This window comes from Mobula hypostoma, chromosome 19, assembly GCF_963921235.1.
Source record: "Mobula hypostoma chromosome 19, sMobHyp1.1, whole genome shotgun sequence".
Classification (NCBI taxonomy): Eukaryota; Metazoa; Chordata; class Chondrichthyes; order Myliobatiformes; family Myliobatidae; genus Mobula; species Mobula hypostoma.
In genome coordinates this window covers 42880647-42901437 of record NC_086115.1, presented here as the reverse complement: position 1 = coordinate 42901437, position 20791 = coordinate 42880647, and the positions used below count along the sequence as shown (strand labels likewise).

General features: G+C 40.0%; 1 protein-coding gene across 2 annotated transcripts in view; it reads left to right on the top strand.

Annotated features, from left to right (window-relative positions):
- Positions 1–356: 356 nt before the first annotated feature.
- dpysl4 (dihydropyrimidinase like 4) overlaps positions 357–20791 on the top strand; it is a 48010-nt gene continuing 27575 nt past the window's right edge. The window contains exons 1-7 of one of the 2 annotated variants that reach the window (XM_063071772.1): positions 357–829; positions 9568–9656; positions 14064–14248; positions 15030–15200; positions 16437–16498; positions 16612–16692; positions 17807–17875. In XM_063071772.1, the coding sequence (XP_062927842.1) occupies positions 470–829; positions 9568–9656; positions 14064–14248; positions 15030–15200; positions 16437–16498; positions 16612–16692; positions 17807–17875 (1017 nt within the window). In that variant the 5' untranslated portion in view covers positions 357–469. Of the gene's footprint in view, positions 830–2251; positions 2511–9567; positions 9657–14063; positions 14249–15029; positions 15201–16436; positions 16499–16611; positions 16693–17806; positions 17876–20791 lie in introns of those variants that run through there. The other variant, XM_063071771.1, reaches the window with a different exon arrangement.

The window sequence follows — 20791 nt, the reverse complement described above, 5'->3', positions numbered from 1 at the left end:
GTAGGCACCGCCAAACCTCCACTTAACACCAATAACGTTGAAGTGAACTACAGTCGTTTCTGTTACAATATATGAAAATAACTTTTTTTTAAAGCGGTTGTCGCTAGTTTGGCAGTTTAAGTGCCATTCATTCATTGAGCGATTGTGAACACGTACTTGGGGATATGAATACATTTCACGATCATTTCTGAAAAGGAAAACCGTCATTTCCTGAACGCCTCCCATCAGCACCACAGCTTCTGAACAGCTCCTCTCCTTCTTTGGGGGTCGAGGCATTCTCCTCGTTAAAACGCACTAGGTTGGGACGAGGCACACATGCGGCCAGAGCTCGTCGCTTCCGGGTCACCTCTGGTCAGATGTAACTCCAGAGAGAGAGAGAGGGAGAAGCAGGGTGAGCCTTTCCTTCACAGTCCAACCCCCGTCCACTTATCCTATTTGATCTAGCCCCCTACTGCAGCTGTCACAGACCATGGCAGCAAAGCAGCCCAAGGCAACCGAAGAAAATGATCTACCGGTTTATTTAGCCAAGCCGGGCACCAGCAGCCCCAAGCCCCGACAGAAGTATGGGGGCATGTTCTGCAACGTGGAGGGAGCATATGAAAACAAAACCATCGACTTCGATTCGTTGAATGTGGGCAAGCGCGGCGCTCGGAGTCTGGGAAGGAGCGACGGGAGTCAGGTTTCTATCGAGTCTGACGGTTTGAGCGAGACAGGGAGTGATGTCAGTGAAATGTCCAGCTACTGTGAGCCTGTGGCGCGGGGAGAGACTGAGCTGGATCAGTCATCTGGGGCTCAGAGAGCAGGATCTCCGCACATCTCCCACACTCAGGTAAAAGTCATCACTCATGTACACATGGTCTCAAATATCAGAAGTTACCTTGTATTCCTTTAACTACCGAACTTGTTTAAAATGGGGAGCTGGGGGTCGGGAGGTGGGGAGACTCATTGTTCAATTCTGCTTGACATAGCAAGGTACCCGGTGTGAATATATCCCAGTGGTCACTCTCCCTTTGTAAATGTGATATGTCGATGCCTTAGAAAAGCTTAGCTCTCCCACGTGTCACTATTGTAAATATATTTGAAACAAAGGGAAAGTTTCTATAAGCGTTTTAAGAAGAGTTTGATCTTTCTTGGTGAGCATGCTTTGATAATGATTCAGAAATGAGCGCCCGATTGACCTGACAATTTACATAAGAATAAGGTGTTTTAGTCGTAGTCGCTAACACGGCTTTACTGAAGACAAGACGCCAGAACAAGGTACCATCCCCATAAACTTCCCTTAAACTTTGCTTCATTCTGAAGTCAGCTCCGGATCACTCATTGTTTTAACTGATTGATCTGGCCCTCGGTACCACTGTATTGGTAATACTTTTTCTCCCCATCCATGCGCGGGTTAGCTCAATGCGGTGCTGCTGTTTTGCGGACAATTAAGACAATAGGAGGGTATCTCCATGGGCTCGTTAGACTGAATCCAAGCTTGCTTTAAATCTTAGACCATCTATCAGACCAATGTATTATTTAAACCAATGCCGAAATGGATCTTATCGTAAACTCATCGAAGAATATCTGTCTAAATAAAGGAAAATAAACCAGAATAATAATCATATATTTTGGATGACGTAGGGGTGTTTACTCTCAGATGGTTGCTTGGTAATTCTATAGGATAGCCAGTAGTAGAGAAGATTCTGTTTGAGATTCCGCTGGGAAACAGGCAGCACAATAAAAAATGATATTAAAATCTGACAAAACCATTGCTTAATAAATCATTGTTCCTCGCTCTTCAAGCCGGTGCGCTGGAATTTAAATGTTAGAATTACTTTGATTAAGATTTTTTTTTGGGGGGGGAGAGGCAGGGAATATAGGTGAAATACTATTCCGAATAAATGTTCATTCTCTAATTATTGCTTTAAAAGATGCTCGATTTTATTGGGCAAAGAAATAATGGTAATTCTAAATGCAGGCATCAGTGTACATCTGTGTAGTAGTCGAAATTATCGGCGACTAATTCCATTATAATGGGGTGTAATCAATTAAATGCAGAGCGTGTGTGTGGGGAGCGGCTGCTGAATTCGCCCTCTCCCCTCCCTCCTCTGTCCGGACGTTCTGTAATCGCACTCGGGGCGGCGGCGCTGGTGAATACGGGGAGGGTGCTGGGAGCTGAAACATGCTAATAAGGCAGATGGTCTCCGAGCTCGCTGGAGGGGGAGGGAGAGAGAGAGAGAAAAAAGGAAGTTGGAAGGGGGGGGGGTCGAGGCGGTGCCAGTCTGCGCTGCGAACCTCGTCTTGTCTACACGATCACCATTTTCAGCACCACCAAGGGAAAGACGAGAGAGATCCGAAAGTCTCTCGCCAGCCCACGACCGCTCATCCGATCTGCAGAACAAAAACACACACAGACACGCACGCACAGCGCAGAGCTTCCTCTTGTATAGCAAGGTCTGCATTAGCAAAGCTTTGAGTGCAGAGACATGCTGTCCTACCAAGGCAAGAAGAACATCCCGCGGATCACGGTAAGGACCAAGCCGGCAGCACGGTGACAGTACTGATCAGTAGCAGGGGCTGCATTAACGGGAGCCGCTCACCGGTGTATTTGTAACCGCGGCGAGATCTGGACTCGGCGCCCAGGCTCTCTATGGTCACTGGAGGCGGGTGGGGGGGGGGGTGTGGGGAGGAGGGTGGCAATTTGACTGCAGTGTATAAAACAAATACCTTGTCTTAAAATGGCGACGTTGCAACGGACAGTGGGTTGGAGATGGAAAATGGGGTTTGATGCTTTTCAGTGCAATGGAGCTGGGCTGAGTGGGTGGGAGTGGTGTTCGCTTATTGTTAGGGAGGACGCTAATATCTGAATGTATTAATGAAAGCAATGCAGCATCTGGTGCCAGTAAAGGGCGACGGCTAAGCTCTAGGAAAGGCGCAAAACAATGGCATCCAGAGTCTGCACTTGAACCTGCGTGAAACTGGGTCACTTTCTCCCCAGTATATACTCACTCACATTTACTCCAGAAATTTTCACTAAACAGTAACGTGTTTTATACTGCATTGCTCAGGCGTTCTTTTGGATTAATCAGTTTTATTTTTAGAACTGAATTGCCTAGCGGAGGGAATCGCCCTTGTGTGGTCTGGGTTCTACAATAAACAGCCTTTTTTTTAATCGCATCTGAATCACTTTTCTTGACTGGGGAAGAGGAAAGAACTGCGGGCATGCGCACTCGTAAGCCATTCATCTTTGGCATTTCGCCCTTTGTGTTTGGTGGGTTGCCTGCAAAACTGGGCGTAGTTGCTGCTTTAAAGAAAAGACAATCTGATTGACCGTTTATGTCATTTTCAGAGATGGAGTTAGCCAGGTACTGCAACTGAGCAAATGCAGAGCTAAGACCCGAAATTTTCAAAAAAAAAGTGTATTTACCCCCATCTTTTTGTCCAACACGTCGTCCGGATATTCCTGTTGTTAGAAATGTTAATGAAATAGGACAATATAACGGGGGAGATGGGTTCAAATCAAAGGATTCCCTGAGCAACATTTAGCTCTTTTTTTTAAATACCTGGATTTCTTCCGGATAGGGCAAGTGGAGTAGGGTCCAGCTATATATGCTTTTCAAATGTCGGTTTAAAAATACACAGAGACTTTCACAAAAGAGACATCAAAAGATGCTCTGTGTGGGTGGGGTAGAGAACAAAATAATACCAAGCAAGAGAATGGGTAGGATCTGACTCAAAATTTGAAGATTTTAAGTGTTTAAACACCATTTGGGGCACAGGAAGAAATAGAACAAGGCAGAAATTGTTGCGAATAGAATGGTAAGCTGCCAGGCTTTGATGTCATAGAATTTGATCATTGTTGTAAGGAAGACACACAGACAGCCGGCATGGGGAAGAATAGAGGATGTGAGTGACTAGGTTTGGAAGTGATTTAAAGGCAAGGCTGGTTAAAGCCAGGGAAGAATTAGTATTTTTTAAAAAAACAGCTTTTAATTAAAATATTATGGAAAGCATCAGGCAGGAGTGAGGTCAGTGCTCAGATGTTGAATGTAGCGTGAACTTCATGGCGTGCACAACTCGGTCTTGGTCCCGTTTCTTATGTTTTTAATGGATATTTCATGTTTTGGAAAGGGAGACTTGTGACGGATGCAAGCAAGCATTCAAGTTCATCTCAGGTCCAACAGTCAGTGTGAGTCGCCAAGTAGGATAGTGGAAAGGGAGAATGCCAAATAAAACTGGGATAAAAAGACGGCTTAAGATTTTCAAATCTGAACTGGAGAATGTTATGACTTGTCCAGGACTACATTTCAACCAAGAAGTTAGGTATGAAGATGTTGGAGGAGAGATAAGTTTTGTTGCCATTTGTATATATGGAAGCTGATCCCATGAAAAATATAGGAGGTACTCAGATGAGAAATGGAAAGGAGTTTGGGGCGCATTTGTACTGCAGGAGGGAGGGGTTGGAGAAAGTATTTGGACTTGGGAGAGAAGCCAATGAAGCAGAACATGAGAGATGGAGCTGAAAAACATTGAGAAAGGGCATAGACCAACATGAACTGGTTAATCCGTCAAAGGCCACAGAGCCCTCATGGAGGACGCAAAGGGCAGTGGCTGCAGTTGAGATCTTAGCACAGTTTTGATGGTGGGCACCAAATTCTGACAGCCACAAGTAGGTGAAGCCATAGCTGTCCAAAGGCTGGATGTGGAGGGAAAGTGATTAAAATTCGAGACTATCATCCCTCACATGTTGAATTAGGAAAAAGGTGCCAAAAATGTCATAAGATTTTTCTGTGTCTCCAAATCCACTGACAAAACCATGTGGCAAATGTTGATCATTCTCCCTCCAGTCCTGCACTCATGAGTGCACAGATGTGCAGGAAGGGTCACAAGCACTTGGCCAACCAAATCAGGAGTGGGTGAAAGTTTAATAAATCTGTTTCTGTGCTTCTTTAGAAATTTCATCCTGCCCTCAGTTTAATGTTTTATAATCCACTCCTGCAAGCAGATTGATTAAATTTAATGTCCCTTCCCTTACTACCAAACATCATCCATTTTTGATCTGAACACCACATGTCGTGGAAGGCTTGGTTTTGATAGCCTAAGATGACAGCTACTGCTTACCTTATAAACTAAAAATACAATTACTGTCCAGGTTTGCCTTCTGCATTACACATGGGCTTACATATTGCAGAAAACAAACATTTCAGTGAACAGGGCCAAAAAAAAACTTGTCAGAAGTTCTCCGAGCACTTTCCAAACAAGTATAATTATCATACCTATGTATAATTATGGCACTATGAAACTAAACAACATAACTTCCCTTGGTTTTTATAAACCATATGAGCTGCATGGTAACTTTGAGGTTGGGTAGGTCCTCAGCATTCAAAAGGTGGTGAATCACAGCTTGGACATCAGGACTTGTGGAAGAATGGGTTTCCGAAACTTCTTTTTGACTTGCTTGATAGGATAGGACCTGATTAGTATTCTGTGCTGCTTTTTCATGTCTGTTGAATCTAACATCTAGCCTAGCCAGACTGAGAGGTTGGCTGGCCATTGGTCAAGGAGATATTCAGCATCTGCCTGCAGTTAAAGAATGGAGAAGGACAAGGTGACAGGGTTCAAGACCCCACTGAGGTCAGAAAGGACAAGGAAGCCGAGTAAAGTGGTCTGAGATAAGGGGAGTAAAGAGGAGAATCAAAAGAGTTAGGCAGTAGAACAGAAAATTGAAAAGGATTTTGGAAAAAGCCAAGGAGAGCTAAGAGGTAGCTGGTGGAATAATTATGATCTGAGATGGGCGAGGGAGGAGTTTAAAAGATGGTGAAAATAGAAGTGTTGGAGAATTCACAAGGGGAAAAAGGTGGTAAGGTCAATAGGTCTTGGGCTGGGAAGTTCAAGGAAGTATTGGTGACAGAGGAAAAGCATCAGGAGAGGAGCCGAAGAATCAAAGGAATGAGTGGACTTGGGGAAGAATACAAAACATTAGGGTGCATCATCTCGCTGAAGCCAAGAAGTGGATAAGATGGATCCTGCAGGAAAGAACGCACCTCTTTTAAACCCGTTTTCCTCAAAGCCCCAAAATACTAAAGCTAAGAATAGAATTAAGATTCCTGGCATTTGATGTTGGACCAAACAGTCTGTTTCCATAGTCTATGACGTTACAAAATATGAGCCATTCATTCTTTCTGCGGTTTTTAAACTCCCAGCCTGCTTCCCCTGAGTGGATTGTTTCCTCAAACTTTAGCCTTTGAAATCCACCCAATCTAGATAATTTTAAACCAGACATGGGGTCATGAAGGTGACAGATTAACACTTTTAACATCTTGCCTGTGTGAAAACTTCCATTGTTTCAATGTGCAAATATTATCTCTTGGGGGTTTTCTCTATTTTCCTTAAGACTTCATATGTTTATGTTATTTGTAACCCACTTTTTAAACTAACACAAAATACTGTATTGTCTTATTTGCATGAAAATATGGATTTCCACAGCACATTCTTGATTCAACATCAAAGAAATCTGTAATTACTAACTGCTTTATTCAACTGGCAAAATATTTTAATACACAGAGAAAACCTGGAATAACGAAACTTATACAAAGCTGGAAAAAGTTTGATAATAGATCAGTAACATTACTTAGTTGCTTGTAAGGTCAGTTCCAGATAAGGACTGGGGAAGGACTAACTTTGATCCGTGCTCAACACAATGAATTAACCAGCCTCGAACTCCAGTTGTGCAGGCAAATATTTATCTATCAATAATTATCATGTTAACAAAAGCAGATTATTTACTTTTTTATCTGATTGCCATTTATGGATCGCACTGTATACATATAGGCTGTGTTAAAATGGGACAAGATTTTGACAACTAATCATAGGCTGTGAAATACCATGGAAGTATCTGAGACAAAGGGAAACACTACTTCCATTGAAATGTCTTCTTTACCCAGAATGTAATGGGATATATGGTGTGGGTACTTTGGATTAGGCATTAGGCTTGGAGAGGGAGAAAAGCAATTAATATTTCCATTTTTGATTGATATCAATACAAGTTGCATAGGTAATTATGCTAGAAAAGAAAAGCAAATATGTTATTTCTGTTGTCCTTTTCCCATCCTACTGTGAGCTACTATGTAGTTTTAGTTTCATGTCAAACTAACTCATGAGAGAAGAAATAAACCACCAAGACAAGAACTTGAAGTGAACTTTTTAATACTGTATAAGGCTTCTTAAGTAAAGCACTAGAATGGTGCTGGTCTCAGCCCTTAGCTCATTGTGGGACAGTAGCTTTCGTAGAGAAGAGATGTAACTTTGAAAAGAAACATAAAATAATCCATGGAAAGAAAAGTGCAGATGCCAAAAATCTGAAATAACAACAGCAAAATATGGAAATGGTATTTTTAATGAGAGAAACAGTGAAAAGTTTTCAAGTCAATGACCTTTCATTGGAATCTCCTGGAGTCCAAATTCCTTCATCGTGGATAAGGAAGGAGGATCCTCAATCATACTGAATGATTTACATTACTCATCTGAAGAAAGGGCATCCAAACTTTACCCGCCTCCTTTTATCCATAAGAGGGTATCAGTTTATATAGGATTTTCCATGCTCTCAGGACGATATTCAAAGCTAATTAAGTACTTTATTGTTATAAGATATAAAACACAGTATGCAAATATCAGAGTCAAGTTGTTCTAAACAAACAGCATTGCTTTGTTCCCTTAGCTGGTATTATTGAAAACAAACTTTAGGCTGAACACCCTCAGAAACTGGTCAAGGTTTTTCATCTTTCTTTTCGTAATCAAGGACAAGGATAACCGATGTAAGACAATCATTGTCACCCAGTTGGAATCCACAACATAATCCTTGAAGAAAGTATTAACTGAGATCCCAGGGAAATGTGTTAATTGAAATGCAAGGAAAATGCCAACTATTGAATATACCAAATGGGGACACCTAATTGTAATTGGGAGTAATGAATAGATCCCCCCTGTTGCAATGTTCAGAAAAAAATCTCAAACTTGTTTCTCATGCTAATCTGATGAAAAATTTTCATGTATTTTGCCAAGGACACAGACTGCGAATAGAAGAGCTATCTTGGCACAATATTTCACAATCTGTAACTGTTAAGGATCTGTAGAAGCTTCTGGAGATTGAAATGGCTTCTGTCTCATGGCAGCCAAGATATACTTGTTGCAGCGTTTTTGCTATTGCTTGGTATGCCAGGGCTTGTGTAATTTCTGCTGTATTTGTAGACATTGCAGTAGACCAGTGCCTGAGTCTGGAGAAGTTGCCACGTTGAATATCAACTGTATCATTTCAGGAACACATTCAATTTCAATTTCAACCTTACTCAGTCAGTGCAGACAAAGCACAGGTCTGCTGCTTCCACACAATCAAGGAAGTGATGAAGCATTTTCAAATTATAGAAATGATACCTTAGCTTAGTCTAATAATCACCTGGCATTCCTACTCCCCTGGACTGCTGTGTCAGTTGTGAGAAGTACATCTGTGTCCCAACAACATCTGCCGTGACCTCAGGTGAGAATTCCTGTTGGCAGTGCGAGGCCACATAGGAATCACAGATTTCTGTGCTATCTCCCCCTCTCAAATAATGTTGAACAGTAGAACAGAAAGAAAATTCCTCATATGGTTGGCTTATTCATGCAGTGAGTTCAGAGTTCAATAGTTCAAGTACTTTGGAATAGAACAACACTTTGAGCCCAACAACACTCAAATAATAAGTTGTGAGTATTGATGAGTCTTGTGTTAATAATTTTCTACATTTATGGATTCAGTTCTTTTCAACAATGATCCTTAAAAGTTTAAAGCACCAACTTAGCTCATTTGTTGTAACATTCTCCTTTGAATTTACTATGTTGTGGGAATTGGATAGATAATTCAAAGGAATGCTTTCATTTGGAAGCAAAGAAGTACACTGTCATTACTGCCATGTTTCTGATAAAATCTTGAATCAAAGCTCTTTTTCCACCTGGGTAAATCCCTTGACTTTAAATTGAAGAAATGCAGCAAGTTCTACGGTTGTCCTGCTCACCACATCTTTCAATGAGGACCATCAGTAATGGCCATAGGATGAAATCAACACAACACACTTTATAGAACAGTCCAACCAGTCTTCAAATGCCTTTCCAAATTCCATTTGAAATTCCTACTTTTCAGGCAGTCACTCCAGCTCTTCACCGTTCTGTACATAAAATAGTTATTTTCCAACACTTCACCTTCTATGTACATTTTGCCCTTCTCCATATCTGTGTCTTTTGTCTGTTCAGCCTTCCTTTAGTGGAAACTGCTTTCCATCAGGATTTTGTACACCAGTGTCCGATCTTCTCTCAACTATCTTCACATCTGGGAGAAAAATCCCAGATTCTTCTGTGTAACTTTACAATATTGACCCTGGAGAAGACAAATCTCAGAGTTGTATACTGCATACAGTACATACTTTGATATTGAATGAACCTTTGAATAATCCCAATTAAAAATATTACTCTTATGTTTTCAGAAATCGTTCATCATCCTCTAGCATATATTGCAAGCACATTTCACATATCTAACTCTTTAATTATTTCTTCCAGAGTGACCGCCTACTTATTAAAGGTGGGAAGATAGTCAACGATGACCAGTCATTCTTTGCTGATATTTACCTAGAAGATGGGATCATCAAGTAAGTAAAGGCAAATTTCACCCACATTGTGGATAGCAGGTAATGGGAGCAAAATTCAGGCTTTGACATGGCCTGAATTTAAGAGAAAAAAAACATGATGATGTAACAAGAAATGGTAATGTGACATAAAAAATTATTTTTATGCTTATAATGAAGTAAAGCCATAAAGCATGCGCCATTCTAGAATCAGCAGGGCCAAGTCAAAAATAATCACGCAGCCCTATCACAATAGGTCCCTTAATGTTTTTGAAAGTCATGTCCTCTGGATCAGTGTCTTTTAACACTCAGCCATACTTTCCTATTGGATTTGCCAATTTAAGGTCATATTGTTTCAAATTACTGGTAGTGTTCAGCTCTGATTTATAATCTGTTAAGAATTAAACTGACATAGTGTAGTCCCATTTTGCACAGAGATTTTCTCATTTTAATAGTCTGGAAATAATTAAGTCATGACTCAGGAGTGAAAAGCTAGTTAACTCATTCAGCTCATGAGCAAAGGACTGTCAGATTTTGAGCCAGTACATGAAATTGTGATATAAAAGCAGAAAATCTGGAAGTACTCAGTTGGCCAGCCAGCAGCAGTGGAGAGAGAAACAGTGGTACGGTCATAATTGAATGATGGAGTAGGCTCTATGGACCGGTTGGCTTAATTCTGCTCCTATATCTTATGCCATAATGGAATCATTTTCACCTTTTCCATTCAATGCAAACTAAAGCACATTGGATTGATAATTTTTCTCAGCTTTGATGACGAATCATTGAGTTCAAATGCTAATTGTACTTCTCTCTCTCCACAGAAGTTGCCTGATCTGCTGAATATTTACAGCCTTTCTGTTTTTATTTTTGATTTCCAGCATGTGCAGTTTTTATTTGTGTTTCAATTAGATTATCTTATGATGTTATCAGTGAAACTTACCTGGAGCGCACTTGAAATAGATCAACTCCTTGCATTTTTTGGTAATGCTGCACTGTAGAGAAAACAAACATTTTAATTCTGTGCAAGATAAGTGAAAATGAAACTTTGATTGAATAGTAGAAATCACAAGAGGCATCAACAGCTGTAAGGATTTATCAATGTTGTATTGACATTATTGGTCATTCAAAATTGCACTGACAGCATAAAGTTCAAAATACACAAAGTTCAAAGTAAAATTTATTATCAGAGTACGTACATGTGTGATGCTCAATAAATCTATGGAAATGCTTCTGTAAACAGGATCAATGAAAGAGCAAGAACATAGAAGACAACACAGTGCAAATGCAACTATAAATAAATAGCAATAAATAACGAGAGTATGAAATAGCAAGATAAAAGAGTCCTTAAAGTGAGATCATTGGGAACAGCTCAATAGATTAATGTAGTTATCCTCCTTTGTTACGAGAGCTTAATGGTTGAGGAGTAGTAACTGTTCTTGAACCTGGTGATGCGAGTCCTGAGGCACTTGTACATTCTATTTGATGGCAGCAGCAAGAAAAGAGTGTAGCCTGGGTGCTGGGGATCTCTGATGATGGATGCTAACAAAAGAGCTATTTGCACTGCTGCTTTCCCAGATTTGTGAATTCCTGCCTCGGCTGTACAGCTATGGGATAGCACTAAAGGTAGACAGGGATTTCCTCAGAACTCTCAACTACTTTTCCAACGTTGTTACACGAATCAGCTACAGGTGACCGAAAACAGATTTCAAATGATTAAAAAATGCTTAGAGAAGCTAAAAGGCAAGTGACTGGCATCATCAGATTTGTGTTGCTTGATTTATTCAGTCAACTCAATTCTGGCACGGCCTCCTATAACATCCACAAATATCCTTCCTACTCTTCTCCCTCTAGTCTCTTTGCTGGTGCTCCACAAAACAGCCGAACTGTAGCTTAGAACTACAATAGTTCAATTTAGTTGTGTGCTTAAAGGATAAGGACCCTCCTCTTGAGGCCTGATGAAAATAAAGTTCAAAATGCTGAAGTCTTTGTCTACATTGGCTTTAACTTGAATGAGAGGTTGATCAGCCTGTTGGTGCCTTGATTTCAACAATGTTGTCATTTCCTCTATTGTTTGTGTTTGGCACCGGGTTTGTTTGTGTCAGGAATTGCTGAACTACATTCCAGCAGTGCACAATGTGCCCTTGTGTATAAATTTAGATCTGGCCTGCAGCTTCTGTATTAGAGAAATTTCTGGTTCCCTGCTATCTGAGATAGCAGTGTGAGTGTTTTGTTATTTACAGTTCACAAAAGTTGAAGGCAATTTTCCTGAAGCATTTTGTTTCATAATTAGTTGTTTGCAGCAATGGGTTCTACAGTAAAACTCCAATAATCAAAGTTCAAAGTAAATTTATTTTCAAAATATGTAGATGTCAGTATATACTATACTAAGATTCACTTTCTTCCAGGTATTTATAGGAAAATAAAGAAACACAATAGAATTTATGACAAACTATACATAACAAAGACTGGAAAACAACCAATGTGCAAAAGGAGCCAAATCGTGCAAATAATTTAAAAAAGTAAATAAATAATACTGAGTTGTAGAGTCCTTGAAAGTGAGTCAATAGGTTGTGGAGTTAGTATAGTGTTGAGTTGAGTGAAGTTATCCATGCTGGTTCAGGAGCCTGATAGGATAATAACTGTTCCTAGTCTCCTGTGCCTCTTGCCCAATGGTAGTAGCCATCAGATTATTTGGAAATCCTAATGTTTCAGCATTCAGCTCACAATTATTCCCGATTATGAACTGAGGTCCGGAGTTCTAGCAGGATATGGAACCATAGCTGGGGCTGTGGAGTGCGGTCTGGATCTGGACTGTGGGTGAGTGCGTGTGGTAGGAACCTGGATCAACTGGGATCAAGGACATGAGTAGGTTTGCCTTGGTCTGGGAGTGCTTGTGTGTTCCATTTTCTCTTGACCATCTGAAAAATACAAGCTGAAATTCATAGAGTTCTATTTTCCTTTTCCTGTAAATTCTTAGGGATTTACTGGGACAGTTATCCTACTACTGTGCATCATGAAATAAAAGTGAAATAAAAGAATGTTTTGTTACTAATAGGAGTAACATTCAAATTATGGAAAAGCTGCTGATCCAACACCAGCAAAACTCTGAGATCACCAGGTCATCAGAGATTTATTCTGAATAGTCATATCCATGATGCTCCATACTTAGCTTGCTTTTGTTTATTTTCAAATATTTGACAGACCTTTTACAGCACTTGAAATTAAAAGGCTTGCACTAGGAGTGATGGCTTTTGGTACTGGATTAGAGTCATGGTTTCCATTAAAGCTTTTCATATTCAAGAAGGGTAAATAATGTCCAAGATCTGCATGCTTTTCCTGACCAGATTTTTTGTTCCCTTAAACCACAGCTGTACATAGTCTTTGGATTTTACATAGTTAGATGTGTTGCTTGATGATGTACAGCTTTTTTGTACTTAGATAATGAGAATGGTTCTGCATCTAAATGACCTACAATAATGAGCAAAATATAATTTAAGATTTCTAAAATTGCATCATTTATTATTAATGCCACTGTTAAATCATCCATTTCCCATTTGTTTACACAGGAATTAAAGTAATAACAAAGTCAAGTAAAGCCACTTGAAATCTAGACAACACATCCCATATCTAGATGTCATAACCTGCATTTGCAACACCTACTGATTCCCACTTCCTTGCCAAACAGTTGTTGAAGTGCAGCAGAGTTTACAACAAATGCATGCCATCTATTATCAACAAACGCAGAAGATAGTCAAGATCAGGATGATGGAGAGAAGAGGCATCTGGAAGGTGCTTGAATGAGCAAGGCATAGAGGGATATGGAATTAGTGTAGGAAGATGGGATTAATATGGATAGGTATGATGATCGGCATAAACACAGTGGGCCAAATGTTGTACAATGCTATGACTACAACCATATTTAATAGAAATAATTCTTGGATTAATAATGAACAATTGCCCACTGTCTTTTGACTTTGGCATGTTGCATAAAGGATAAATTATTTATTTTGTCACTAGGTACTCACTTAGCTGGTTTCTATTTTCAGTTCCCCAATTTATAAAGTCACAGTCCACTTCCACTGTGACAATGACAAATAGAAAAATTGTGAGGAATTTTTCATGTGTGCATGCAAAAATTCCTACAAATTGTCACCATTTTCAACACAGAAATTTTAAGAAAGAAACATGACAAAAGTTTAGGAAACTGAAGGATATTGAAAAGGCCAAAAGGAAAGAGAAGAATTAGTAAACAAAAAAATTTACACCGCAGGAGTAAAAATTTTGCCAATTAATTGAAAGGATATAAAATATGAAGACCTGCTGTTGGAAACCAAGTATGTTTAGTAACATCAGTGCTGAATTCATGCTTCTTTGTGGCTTCTTCTCAAATTGCCTGACAACACTGCAACATAACCTATAATGTCTTCTCAGACAACTTGGTGACAACCTCATTGTTCCTGGAGGTGTTAAGATCATTGAAGCCAATGGACTGATGGTCATACCTGGGGGAATAGATGTCCACACTCACCTACAGATGCCATGCATGGGCATGAGCAGTGCTGATGACTTCTACCAAGGAACCAAAGCAGCACTGGCAGGAGGAACCACAATGATAAGTACGACCTGCATGCCCCCTTTTACTCATTTGAATGTTCTATCATTAGATCTAGAATTAAGTTTCCCCTTATTTGATAAATGTTATTGTTCAGTCAAGAATTAAATTAATATGAATAAACTTATTTAAGCTCATGCTAGTTTTAAAATTCACTGTAATGCCTATATTATTCAATTCACTGATTGCAATCAAGTGATACAAAAAGTTGTTTAAGAAATACCCAGTGAAGACAAACGTTTATGTATGTAAACTGTTAGGATAGAATGGTTCAGTTATGGTGAAGTAATGTGCTACTACCTGGCTATAAATAGATCTTCTTGAATGCCCATGAATTGACTTGCTCAGACATTCATTCCTAATCCCAAACAAAAACAACATTAATATTAATTAGTACCAATTGGGCAAGGTAGAAATACTATCACATAAACAATCTTGTTCTAGCAGCTAGCATTGTTAGAAGTTGAGCACCTGCTGTTGAAGGTGTAGGCCCCTTTTTAACAAAATGTGCACCTGCATTCTGATGGTGAAATCCACAGAAATGTCTTAACCCAATTTTAATTAACTGTTACCAAAAATATTGCTGGTTTGGAAAGGATAAGCATAACTGTAGATTTCCTCCTGGAATGGACAAACCCAGTCTCCGTGTTCTTATATGGGATGCATAGCTTCGCAGGAAAAGAAAAAGTAGGAAACGTTGCAAATATGAAAACAAATTTGTCAGATGAAACAAGTGGATACATCTGAAAACTGCATAAATAATTTATTGTTGTTTTATGTCCTAGTGGATCATGTCCTTTCCGAACCTGAACCTGGGTCAAGTCTTATTTCTGCCTATGAACAGTGGAGAGACTGGGCCGACAGCAAGTCATGCTGTGACTACTCTTTACATATTGATATCACACGTTGGCATGAAGGCCTGCGTGAAGAAATGGAAACTTTGGTCAAAGACAAAGGTAGATCTTTGTATTCTAAATGGCTTCTAGGATGGGGACCAATCTGTTTCTCCAAAAGGTGATTTTGGTATATAATTTCTAACTAGACTTCCAAGGAGAAGTGACTCGCTGTTCACAATCTGCGTTTTTCTGGTAGTCTGGGGAAGGCAAACCTGTTATTATGTGCAAGCATTCACTGCTTTCATGGTAAATAGAAGTAACAGTGGGAAATTCTAACTATTGTGATGACAGTTGTGTATATTGTAACTGTTTATCTTGAAACTAATGTCTGCAGTGATAAAAGAGTGCGGGAAAGAAGTTACCATGTTTTCCACTTCACTCAGAGAAGGACTGGCCCAATTTTACATTTATCGGCATCATTTGGGGTGGTTGTACCCCTTACTTACATTTTGACATGTTTTGGGATTTAATAGTTCTCAGTGCCATTTTTTATTATAGTAAAAGTATTTAATTTGAGTTATGGGAAGTGGATTTATGATATTTCTAAACATAATTACTGCCATATGGAACAGAAGTTAGAGCTGTTTCTTTAACATTTTAGGGACTGTAAGAGGCGGATATACAGCAGTTGCATGATGACAATGGTGCCAATAGCAGACAGGGTTATCAAACATAGCAAGCTGTTGTCACCAGGTCAGGTGCATCACTAGCTGGCCAGTGGTGTAGTGGCATCTGCACCAGACTTTGAGGCGAGTGGTCCTGATTTCAAATCCATCTGGGACTTTGCAATGCTCCATCCATGCTGGTTTGAGTACTGAGCTAGAAACTCAACCTTGTAAAAAAAAACTAATCGAATCCTAAAGACGTTGCAAAGTGTGCCACAAAATGTGGAGAACAACAACAAGTGTATCACTGTAGTATCTTTCCAATGAGAAAAGGAAAGCTGAGGCAGAATCCCTAATTATTCATACATTGTTTTACACTATTTTAAAGTATTAATTTATAAGCTATCTTGGACAAGGTTTTTCATTGCCCTGTGTTTGAGAGCGTGCCATTTCTTCAGGGGAAATTGCTTCTGTAAAGTTTTTTGTTGATACATTTTGATGAAGCCCAGTCCTTGCTTCTGCAGACTGTGTGCATTTTCTGGATAAAAGTAAACCAAAGCACGTACCTGAACCACTGCTGTTAAAACATTTAATGTGGAAATGTCAGTCTGAAGTTCATTAAGAGTTGCAGAAGAGAAATCTGCAGCAAAAGGCATGATGTTTTAATATTTTTATCCTCTTGTTCAATTAGGTGTGAACTCTTTTCTTGTGTTCATGGCATACAAGGACAAATACCAGTGTAGTGATGCACAGGTAACACTGAGAGATACTGTTACTGTAACTATTACTGTTGTAACAATTTGTTTCTACTTCTAATCATACTTCCTGAAGCACAAAGACTGATTACACGTCCTTTACCCTGGCAGATATATGAAATCTTCAGCATCATCCGAGACCTGGGTGCTATAGCACAAGTGCATGCTGAGAATGGAGACATCATTCAGGAGGTAAAATTAGGATTAGATAATCTGGCAGACACACACAGTCTTCATAACTCACAGAAATAAATGTTACTTCAAAATGCACTATTGAATAGTGTATTTTCTTGGATTTAATGAGTATGCCCACAAGGAAACGAATCTCAGGGTTGTATATGGTAACATATACGTAATTTGATAATAAATTTACTTTGAACTTTAATATAATTTTGTCTTAAGTTCTTTTACACGATCCCTCTTCTCACATCCTCTGCTCCAAATATACATTGTCATGCAACAACCAAACCACATTTTCTCATGGCTTGATTTTACAATATTTACTGGAAAGGATCAAAGTGGCTTTATGTCAGATTCAGACCAAAATTGGCTTTATTTTTCACATGCGCATCGAAACGTTCAGTGAACAGAAAATACTCTGAAGATGCTGGGGTCAAAGGAACACACTGGAGGAACTCAGCAGGTCGGACAGCATCCGTGGAAACGAACAGTCAACGTTTCGGGCCTGACGAAGGGTCTCGGCCCGAAACGTTGACTGTTCGTTTCCATGAATGCTGTCCGACCTGCTGAGTTCCTCCAGCGTGTTGTGCATGAAACATACAGTGAAATGCGTTGTTTGTATCAAATCAAATCGACGAGAATTGTGCTTGGCAGCCTGCAAGTGTGTCCATTCTTAACATGCCCTAACTCACTGGCCCATTTCCATACATCTTTAGAATGTGGGAGGAAATTGGAGCACCCAGAGGAAACTCACATGGTCACAGGAAGAAAGTACAAATACAGACAGCGGTGGGATTCGAACCTGATTCTTACAGCCGGTGCTGTAAAGCATTGTGATAACTGCTACACTACCATTCCATACCGGTCACTACATGGTGTAACCCTAAGCAAGATGCATTGGCATAGTTCTTCAATGGAGTAGAAAAATGGAATATCTAAAAATGAAAGGAGAATATAATCAGTGAAACAATGTTGTCCTGTTAGTTTATTGAGCCACTGTAAGATGATTTATTCAGGGATAATGGGAAGCTGAAGCTGATGATCCAGGGTGTGATGTGATTATAAACTTTTTAAAACGGTGCTAAAACACTGCTCTTTGTATTTTAATGAATCCATCTGTCTTTAGGAACAAAAGCGAATGTTGGAGCTTGGAATTACGGGACCAGAGGGACATGTTCTTAGTCGACCAGAAGAGGTAAAACAGTGTTTTGCTTCATTTGGAAGAGTGTGAATCAGGAAACTGTGATATCTAATTAACATTTGGCTAATACTGAAAGTGTGTAAATTATAATAAACAAAACTAACTGAACCTTAATTTCTGATTTTTTTTTTGCTCCCATTTGCTTAGGATGGATTACAAATTTGTTTTAAACTTGCCACTTGTTAAGGATGATAGTGTGCTTTGAGAGGTAGTACAGGAAGAGAGATGAAGTCAGGACATAGTTTGAAGAATATTATTTATTGATGGAGAGCATATTACCTGTTACTTTTATAGGGGATGCATGGAGAGAAAATTCAAAACAGGAAAACAAAAACACTGGAAATGACATTAAACGTGGATTAAGTGTTGGTATCACAAAAAAGTAGATTTTTTTTAGCATGTTCAACAGGATTAAGACATTGAATTGAAGTTTTTAAAGTAAAGCCAAAATATAAGATTTTGGAAATCTGACATGAAGAGTTCAAACTGAGAGCCCTTCAAATAAAGGATTTTGATAAAGAGTTTTTGACACAAAATATTATCTATTTCTCTCTCCACAGAGGCTGTCTAACCTTCATTTTCTGATTTTGTTCCATAAATCAATTGTTTAGGGGGTTGCAGTTGTAAATTTATAGCTATCCTTTTGATACACATAGAGGCAGATGTATATGCATACAGCATATGAAACGATGCAATATTCTGTCAGAGTGATAACATGAATTAAATTTACATACATCATCTTTTTTTAAGAGACCTCAATTTAAATAACATGCCTACGAGGTATTTAGAGGTGGAGATTCGTCTCTACCAAAGGAGGTGTAGGACTCTCCTTTCCTCTGCTAGCCTCCATATCACCCTTTTGCAAGATGAGGGGCCTGCTTCGCCCTCCCACGCCCCCCCTCCCCCGATCAAGGTCACTTGAAGCCATGGGAGCATGTGGTTGATGGTCCTACAAGCAACTGGTGTATATCACAAATCCTGGTTCTGTGACCACTGATGCCATGCAGACAATTTCTAAAGAGTAGATAGACTGATAGATACTTTATTGATCCCAAAGGAAATTACAGTGTCTCAGTAGCATTACAAGTGCACAGATATACAAATATTAGATGAGAAGTAAGAAAGAATTAAAAATAAGTTACCACAAACAGTCTAACAGGAGGTTGACTCATTATAGATCCTAATAGCCAAGGGTAAGAATGGCCTCATATAGCACTCTTTGGAAGAGCGCAGTTGTCTTAGTGTATTACTAAAAGTGCTCCTCTGTTCAGCTAAGATGGCATGCATTGTCCAGAATTGCCAGGATTTTCCATAGGGTTCTTTGTTCTACCACAGCCTCCAGTGTGTCCAGTTTGACTCCTATAACAGAGCCAGTCTTTCTAATTAGTTTACTGAGCCTGTTGGCATCACCCATGTTGATGCCATTGTCCCAGCACATCACTGCATAGAAGATTGTACTAGAAACATAGAAACATAGAAAATAGGTGCAGGAGTAGGCCATTCGGCCCTTCGAGCCTGCAACGCCATTTATTATGATCATGGCTGATCATCCAACTCAGAACCCCGCCCCAACCTTTCCTCCATACCCCCTGACCCCGGTAGCCACAAGGGCCATATCTAACTCCCTCTTAAATATAGCCAATGAACTGGCCTCAACTGTTTCCTGTGGCAGAGAATTCCACAGATTCACCACTCTCTGTGTGAAGAAGTTTTTCCTAATCTCGGTCCTAAAAGGCTTCCCCTCTATCCTCAAACTGTGGCCCCTCGTTTTGGACTTCCCCAACATCGGGAACAATCTTCCTGCATCTAGCCTGTCCAATCCCTTTAGGATCTTATACAGTTCAATCAGATCCCCCCTCAATCTTCTAAATTCCAACGAGTACAAGCCCAGTTCATCCAGTCTTTCTTCATATGAAAGTCCTGCCATCCCAGGAATCAATCTGGTGAACCTTCTTTGTACTCCCTCTATGGCAAGGATGTCTTTCCTCAGATTAGGGGACCAAAACTGCACACAATACTCCAGGTGCGGTCTCACCAAGGCCTTGTACAACTGCAGTAGTACCTCCCTGCTCCTGTACTCGAATCCTCTCGCTATAAATGCCAGCATACCATTCGCCTTTTTCACCGCCTGCTGTACCTGCATGCCCACTTTCAATGACTGGTGTATAATGACACCCAGGTCTCGTTGCACCTCCCCTTTTCCTAATCGGCCACCATTCAGATAATAATCTGTTTTCCTATTTTTGCCACCAACGTGGATAACTTCACATTTATCCACATTAAATTGCATCTGCCATGAATTTGCCCACTCACCCAACCTATCCAAGTCACCCTGCATCCTCTTAGCATCCTCCTCACAGCTAACACTGCCACCCAGCTTCATGTCATCCGCAAACTTGGAGATGCTGCATTAATTCCCTCATCCAAGTCATTAATATATATTGTAAACAACTAGGGTCCCAGCACTGAGCCTTGCGGTACCCCACTAGTCACCGCCTGCCATTCTGAAAAGGTCCCGTTTATTCCCACTCTTTGCTTCCTGTCTGCTAACCAATTCTCCACCCACACCATTACCTTACCCCCAATACCGTGTGCTTTAAGTTTGCGCACTAATCTCCTGTGTGGGACCTTGTCAAAAGCCTTTTGAAAATCCAAATATACCACATCCACTGGTTCTCCCCTATCCACTCTACTAGTTACATCCTCAAAAAATTCTATGAGATTCGTCAGACATGATTTTCCTTTCACAAATCCATGCTGACTTTGTCCGATCATTTCACCGCTTTCCAAATGTGCTGTTATCACATCCTTGATAACTGACTCCAGCAGTTTCCCCACCACCGACGTTAGGCTAACCGGTCTATAATTCCCCTGGCAGCAACAGACTGGTAGAACATGTGAAGGAGAGGC